This window comes from Pseudorasbora parva, chromosome 2 (assembly GCF_024679245.1).
Source record: "Pseudorasbora parva isolate DD20220531a chromosome 2, ASM2467924v1, whole genome shotgun sequence".
In the NCBI taxonomy this organism is placed as follows: Eukaryota; Metazoa; Chordata; class Actinopteri; order Cypriniformes; family Gobionidae; genus Pseudorasbora; species Pseudorasbora parva.
The window spans coordinates 29,012,178-29,020,659 of NC_090173.1; the positions used below are offsets into that span (position 1 = coordinate 29,012,178).

General features: G+C 34.9%; 2 protein-coding genes across 2 annotated transcripts in view; one reads left to right on the forward strand and one right to left on the reverse strand.

Moving 5' to 3' along the window:
- Positions 1-1,691: 1,691 nt before the first annotated feature.
- Positions 1,692-8,482, reverse strand: part of LOC137039469 (retinal cone rhodopsin-sensitive cGMP 3',5'-cyclic phosphodiesterase subunit gamma) — a 34,064-nt gene continuing 27,273 nt past the window's right edge. Inside the window, exons 2-4 of the mRNA XM_067414781.1 lie at positions 2,569-2,740; positions 2,312-2,352; positions 1,692-2,190 (exon numbers count right to left, since the gene is read on the reverse strand). Coding sequence (XP_067270882.1) covers positions 2,114-2,190; positions 2,312-2,352; positions 2,569-2,720 — 270 coding nt within the window. The 5' untranslated portion in view covers positions 2,721-2,740 and the 3' untranslated portion in view covers positions 1,692-2,113. The remainder of the gene's footprint in view (positions 2,191-2,311; positions 2,353-2,568; positions 2,741-8,482) is intronic.
- arhgdig (Rho GDP dissociation inhibitor (GDI) gamma) overlaps positions 5,364-8,482 on the forward strand; it is a 36,284-nt gene continuing 33,165 nt past the window's right edge. Inside the window, exon 1 of the mRNA XM_067414773.1 lies at positions 5,364-5,520. The gene's annotated coding sequence lies outside the window, so the exon portion shown is untranslated. The remainder of the gene's footprint in view (positions 5,521-8,482) is intronic.

Consider the following 8,482-nt stretch of genomic DNA (forward strand, 5'->3'; position numbering starts at 1 on the left):
CGTCTTCAACCCAACCCAGGCAACAAAAACATTTTCTAAGAACGTATTGCTTATTAAGAAATAAAAACGTTCCTTTTTAGCAGCCGTTCTGCATTTAAGGCAGTGCTTTTGAGAAATGCAGCCTGGTCTGATATTGTCAGGCTCAGCGTCTAATGTAAATACGGCTTCATTTTACAAACATTCTTGGACCTTTATTAGTGTTCTCTGAACATTCTGAAACCAACAGTATTTAAAAATGTTAGACATAAACATAAACCGCTAAGACACAAGCTACAAGACAAATATATACTATATATATCAAATATATACTTTTTAAAAATCAGTTAGGTAAAAGATTTGATTGAAAATTCTGAAGTGACTGAATGCCTCTTAACAAACTAGCGGGTCATATACTAGATCTTAAGACACTATGGTTTATGCAACTGGCCCCTGGTAACATTTAATAAACATTCTATTAATGTTACTGGAAGATTTTTTAACTATGAAAGAACCTAGGTTAGTTCAGTTGACCATCTATCCTAAATATTTTTTGAAACAACACACTGATCATTTGTATGATAGTTCTGTGGTATAAATCTACAAGAACGTGTTTGGTGTAGGCCTAATCAAGTAATCTAATTACTGTAATTTAATTACTTTTCCCTTGAAAAGTATAAGGGATTATTCTTAATTTTTCTGTTATTAAATGAGCTACTTCTGAAGTAATTGCATTAAATAGACTTTATAGAACAATAGTGGATTTAACACTATATTTACAATAAAATGTATGTTTTTAAAGTAACCTCTCCATTCACACTTTGGTCAATTCAAGAATAATTAATATATATATATATATATATATATATATATATATATATATATATATATATATATATATATATATATATATATATATATATATATATATATATATATATAATATTATATTGTAATTATATTCCCAATGTAATTATATTGTTTATTTAAAAGAATCAAAACTGCAGTTTCGTGTCTGTTCGTGTAGCCTATTGCTCAACTGGCCGAGGTTGATATGGGATTTTGAAAGTATTAAGTTATCCAATACCTTTTAGATGGAGTAATTACTACAGTAATCTAATTACGCTGTTGAAGATCTAATTAGCTAATAACCAACTTTTTAGAGTAGCCTAACTAACCCAACACTAACTATAGCTAGAAGCTACCTTTCAATATAGGCCAAAAAATGGCCATCCAGCGGCTGTGTTGCTTTGGTTACGGGATGCAAACATAAACATATGTTTATATGTAGCCTATAAAAAAACAAAACAAAACAAAAAGTATTTTTTTTATGATTCTGACATTTTGTTTTGACTTCCTTTTGTGAAGATGGCTAACGACAGTCAGTCTTTGAGTTGTAAAGCCAGTCAAATGTAATTGAATAGGCTTACTGATTATGTTTTACCCTGTTAATCCTTTTGAAGAAGTCATTTAGAAAAATGAGAAAAGAGAAGGCAGAGGATTTATTGTGAACTGCTAATCATTAACAAGGTCAATGAGAATCATCCGATTTTTGCACCAATGAATTTCCATGGTGAATGTTTCAAATACTTGTGGAAAATGTTACCATCTCTACACCGAATCTTTATATGAACACATTTAAAAACACAGAACAATGTTTTTTGTTGTTGTTTTTTTATTAAGCCAAACATGAAAATTAAGTTAGTTAAAAGAAGTCTAAAACATCAATACAACACAAAAATTGAAGTGAACATGTAAAAGGCCTCTCCTCTCAGAAAGAACACTGAAAACAATGACAAAATAACTTAGCAGGTGGTTCCACAGAGTGTACCACTGTATGGTATTTTGGTTATGTGCTGTAGACAATCAACACATTGCGGAATCAAATTCCACATTGTTTCTTTATCATCATATAAAACATCATAAACCTAATTCCTCTACTTCATCTGAATAGCCACTATATTATGCATTCATAGACTGGTAGGTTGGCGTCTATACAACTTAGCTGTTTGCAACAGAGTAAAGGCAATGGTGCAAGTGTCCATCTGCAGCATCCCTCATTTAGGATCCAGAGGTGGAGCCAGTCTAGTCCACTACACTACACAAGTCCAGGTGACACATCTTCCTGTAGTCCGTCTCAAATAATACCATACTGGACGAGCTCGTGCAACTCCAGATGGCTAAATGCTTCCCATGGACACACCACAGTGATGTCTGTGCATGAAAGAAATTGGCATATGAAGCACGGCGATGAGCCAGACAATGAGCAAAATCATTGGAAGAGTAATGGGTTCAGCAGAACGCAACAGTAATTTGAACAAAGGGCTGTACTCACCGGTGCCAAGACCCTCCATTCCAGGGATCTCATCTCCAAATCTAATGAAAGGGGGGAAGAAATTGATCCCAAAATGAAGTTTATTTTCTTTATAGCCACTGTTTATAACAAAGAGTCCAAAAGAGAGTTTTGCAGTTCCCTAAAGAATCTTTCAGTCATGGTTTTAAAAGAACTATTTATTTCTCTTATAGTGTAAAGAACAATTTAAAAACACAAAGATCCATTTTCCACTAAAGAAGTTTTTGTTGCCTACTCACCCTTTGATTCCCTTTTTGGGAGGTTTGCTTTTGAATTGTCTCATCATTCTCTGTTTGAATTTAGGGGGTCCTCTTCTGGGTGTTGTTGGTCCCACTCTTGTTGGAGTAATGGGCAAGTCACTGAGACTGCTGCAGCTATTTCCTGAGCTCATCTCGTACACCGTCTATGTTTCTAAAAAAATCGGACTCTTACGTGGGCTCTGGTGTTTGTAGATGATTTCTCATTCAATGCCATTCTCTCTCCTTATGCTCAAGGAAAGTCGGCTTAAATACATCCAGACTGGTTTGTGGTTGCGTAAAATGGGACAACAGCAAAGCCTGACAGATTGGCGCAGTGACACAGCAGCAATCTGTTCAGGTTAACTCGGGCAAAGGGCCAGGATCACTCTTTGGATTCTGAAAACACAATCTGGCCTTCATTGAGAAATCTTTCTGAATGGCCTGCTCACATAGGTAGAACATATGTTCCGTTCATGGGATATGCAGAGGAAATGAATGAAAACTAAATCTTATGCATACTTAAGGTGTGTGTACTCGCAAGCATTAAAGCGGTCAACAACTTTGAAACTGATATAACATTAAATGACTATCTATCTATCTATCTATCTATCTATCTATCTATCTGTCTGTCTGTCTGTCTGTCTGTCTGTCTGTCTGTCTGTCTGTCTGTCTGTCTGTCTGTCTGTCTGTCTGTCTGTCTGTCTGTCTGTCTGCCTGCCTGCCTGCCTGCCATCCATCCATCCATCCATCCATCCATCCATCCATCCATCCATCCATCCATCCATCCATCCATCCATCCATCCATCCATCCATCCATCCATCCATCCATCCATCTATCTATCTATCTATCTATCTATCTATCTATCTATCTATCTATCTATCTATCTATCTATCTATCTATCTATCTATCTATCTATCTATCTATCTATCTATGTCCAAGAGGACTTCAGGCTAACAGGTAAAATATAATCTCTTGCAGCATTTTCGGATTACATATAAACTGAGACATCAATAAAAAAAGGCAGACTTTAAAGACAGTTTAAAGAAAATGAGACCTCAAAGTCCTTGATTTCCAGTTCAGAGTGATCTGGGTCTCTTTGAAAGTTAACTTCACTCTGAATTGCCCACCATTGCCTGCAGGCGTGGATAAACTGTAATATCGCGGAGCTGCTAAAGTGTAGTTTGGAGATCTGTAGAGAGCCTTCTGTGGCAATGGCATAAAACTGAGACGGCAAACTGCCATTATAGTCTCAAATCAGTACCTGATTGTATTTGTTATTTTACTGTTAAATATGAAATATGAATGAGATTGAGAAATATGAAATATAATTAAGAGAAATATGATTAAGGATTTTTAGTAGCAGCAGTCAGTAGTCTTACTTACACTTTTATAAGCACACAATCGATGTAAAAAAAAAAAAAAAAAAAAAAAAAAATATATATATATATATATATATATATATATATATATATATATATATATATATATATATATATATATATATATATATACAGTATTAAAATGTAATTCAACTTTTAAACAGAAGGGGGTGGTAAATATCTTACTAAAAGCTGATGCAATTAAATTGTCTAATAAAAGCACAGTGGTTTAGCAGGAGCCTCAGCCATCTCACAAGGGGCCCAAAGTTTATTTATATATCAAATCAAACTTAATTACATTTTTTAAAAATGTTTTACATGATCAAGATCTATAACATGTAAACTGACATCATATACACAACTGAGATCTCTCTCAGACAATTCTGACCACTGCGACACAGCTGGTTTGTGCAGAAAAGCTTTGAAATCGGTCAGCAAGGGACCTTAGTATCCAAAAGACTGAGAACCACTGGTATGGCACACTCCTTTCTAGAGGACAAAAACAGGTATGACTGAGTGAGTGATAAAAGCCGTGGCCTGAGGCAACTACTTCAGCATTCCTTTTCCACACAGAAATCACAAAATCCCTCCTCTACTGTAATGCAACTCCAGCAATACCAGGATCTATCTATTAGGCATATACTACAACTTACACACATAAAAATCATTAAAAAAAAAAGTTGAATGTTATTAAGAAGTACCAAATTGTGACTAAAAATAACTGTTACAATTGTGCAAATTGTGAAGAACAAATAACTGAGCATTTTGTCCAGATTTATTGTAGGCTATTAGGCTAGATGCTACACATCTAACACATTAAAGCCAGGGTGCATTACTTTTATCAAAATTTATAATAAAACTCGTAACTTTACATTCAGCTTTTTTAGATATTAGGAATATATTAAGATATGCATTCATTTTGTATTAAATTAAATTCACTGCAGGAGAAATAGTGCAGCTGTTTGCAGCAGGCATTTTTTTTACAAAAACGTCGAAAATCCTGTCGAGGAATTTACAGACATGTTGAGACAAAGATGTCAATAGCCTATTTTAGCAGATGAGTTTGAGTAGGCTACGAGGCATTTTTGGAGCACAAATTGTGGTGCATATCCTGCATAGCCTACTGGGATGTGGAGATTCTGCTACGTCTTTCTTGATACGCCACATAGTTTTACATCGGAATTTAAAAGAAAAGTTTAACTAATCTGTTTGAATACACAGTATCAGATTAACTATGCTAACGTTGCAGTTGTTTGCTTTTGCAACACGTGCAACAACAGTGATATACTAACATGCTCACTCATGCATATGATAGCCTACTATTTCGACATTTTAGATAATTTTGCTATTTTTACCAATGTGATATTCTTCTGCAAGTAGCTACAAACATAAACAGCGATATTTACAAAACTGCTTCAAACTATTTTATGTAGGCTACACTGGGCTGGTTTCTCAGCTGTGTGTTAGTGTGAGGCGTTGAGTTGTGATTGGTAAACTCTATTTCCTGGAACACACATGATCTGAACATTTTTGAACATCCGCATCTACAGTCCTGCAAGACGAGACAAGGCGGTAAGACACTTTTACTTTATTACTTTAATATTTAATATTGTTTTCAACGGTAGAAACGATTTGTTTCGCGATATAAGTGATGCAAAGATGTATAGGCTACGATGCAAAAAAAAAAGATATTATTTTATTTTCCAAAAATGTTGTTTTTTGGGGGAGGTAAGGATAATATTAAGCGAAATTCTGAAATGTGAACACTGTCTTGAACTGTAGGAAGTTTGGAGTAACTTTCAGAATAAAAACTGATCTGATTTAGCTATTCTCAAGATTTCAATTCACACAGTTTTTATTTTTATTTTACTTCATTTGACAGGAATATGTGCTACTGGGTGCTTTGATGATAATTATATTCATTTATAATCGCGCTTGTGCCACAAAGACAGAGTTAGCCCCATCCTCCAACTTTTGATGTACTTTTTTGGTGAAGTCGTACGAAACCACATCCTCCTTAACGTAAGACTAAACTGAGATCCTGTTCTGACTGGCTTCTGTGTCCTCTAGACACCATGCACAGACATCTTACTGCAATTCTTTATCAATTTATAAGTATGAATATTAAGAATGTGCAGAATGAGCAAGTCAACAGACTTTTCCATATGTTATGCCAGCGATAATATATAGACAGTCTGACATTATCACAAAAAATGTTCAGATGTATCACCCTAAAGTGGTTTATTTTGGAATTATAACTAGTGACTGTACAATACTATAAAATTTCAGAAAGCTGTGTTTTATTTTACCACATCACCAAGACATGTCAATATTTCACCTATTTTATTTAATACAAATGTCCATATATTACCTCTTGTTGCCATAAAGAATTAGACCGTGGGTAATTTTACTTGTGCATGAATGAGAAAGTTTATGTGAAGTCCTAGTGAATCACTGTTATTCTCTTGTTCTAAAAAAAACTTGCATAGCAAGTGCAATATATGATGGTGTTGTTGCGTCTTTATAGCCGAACTAGTATGCTTTTATCAGCACAAGGTCTATTATTTTATTGCAGTCTCTGGAGAATTCAGATATGATTTGCTTTTTTCCCCCTGAAAGCTCATTTTACATTGACATGGTTTAAGGGGCTGTAAAATGATTGGAAAATTCTTGCAATGCCTTTTAGCCTCATATTGATGAGTGCAGTAGATGACATACGTCAAGGTGCATCACCGAGCTGATAAATAGCCTATAAAAGCTAGCGTGGGAATGATTTTCGAAGAGAAGAAAACTGTTGGTAATTGTTTTTTAGTTCTTTTTCATTCTGTCTGAACAGATCATTCAGTTTTTCCCCACACAGATAAACAAGTGCAGCCACTGTAGGTTTGGGCTAATATAATATCACAATGCCTGACAGATCCGTAAAGAGGAAGCTGTGTATATTAACTGGCAGACTTCGATAAACAAGATCTCTGTCTATTGATCAAGACGGCCCTTTCACTTCCTTCTTGAGGTGTTTGTTGTTCAGGCCTAGGCTTGCGCAGAACTTCCTGAGGTAGTGGAACAGAGCTGAATCGCAAGTGAATTGCAATTCAGAGCAGGTCTCAAGAGGAACCATTCAGAACAGTTAAAATATTTTACTTTGATGAGACCAAATTTGTGAGCACATTCAGACAATAAATGGCAAACACTATACTGTTAAAAGAACTGATCTAGACCAACTGTGGTTGAAATTATAAGCCTGCTCTTGTTACTTCCTGTTTGTGCAACCATTTCCAGTCATATAGGTCATAAGTGAAGATATATTTTTTTGTATAAAAGTTTGCATGCATGACTTCATGGTTAGTTTGTTTTCTTTTTGTAAGTTCAAGCAGCCTCATTTTTTTATGTCTTGACTAGGGTGGTCATTGGAAATCACAGGCAACTAGATTCCAGCAGTCTTGTGCTCTCAGTTTAGTGTAGTTTGATAGATCTATTATGTAATCTATCAAATCCATTTTCAGAACTGCTTGATTTAAACAACTGTCAGTCAGTCTGAACTCCAATCCCAGATTGCCCTAGCTGACCACAATGTGAAGTCTATCGGATAGAATAACCACAAGTAAGATCTCTAAAAGTTGGCATGAAAAAAAAGTTGTGATCGTTTTTTCTTCCCTTTTTGAGACCTATATGTAAATGTACGAGAAAAAAAATTAGGCAGGGGTTGATTTTGTCCATGTGGAATTGGAAGGTAGGTATGAGGACATTTTGGAAGGAATTTATTAATATTCTCAGTGAAAAATGCACATTGTACAAAATATTACAATATAAATATACAAAATAGACACTTTTACAATTCGCTTTGAAACCAAATCTTCCGCCATCATCTTTCAGCCAGCTTACCTCATTCTTGACACATGATAAATTAAATCTCCTGCTGCTGATCTGTGCTGTGACTCTCGTTCGCCTCACGCTGAATTGAGCAGACATATTTAATTATTAATTGTATGTTCTCTTACTGAACTAAATTATTTTTATTTCTATAAAAACAATCGGTAGGGGGCAGTGCCGTGGTAGGCAAGGGATATAATCGGTGTGCGGTTGAACGCCTATATTAGCATAGCACAAAAAACTAAACAAAAAACACACACACACACAAAAAAAACATACCACCACAAAAAAATTATAAGTGCGTGCTGCAGTTTTGTCGTCTGCCATTTTAAAAACAAGCTCTTTAGTGCAGGATGGATTTTGATATGCTGTGTTTTTATCATTCATCAGCTGGAAATTAATCATTCTGAATGTATGTGTCATCCTCTTTGTTGTTATCATTATTGTGGTGTGGACTTTACTATAAGAGTTATGCGCAAATTAACTTCCGTATTCTATAAATCAGACTGGACCACTTCCAGTTTAGGTCTTTTGAATGTGCTTCATGAAAAAATTGCAGTTTTACTCAAAGTAACCTAAAAGGAGCGAGCAAAGATGAGAATAACAGATGTCTCTCTTGCATATGCAGATTTATATCTAAAAGTTTTTTCATTTTTCTTCTTCA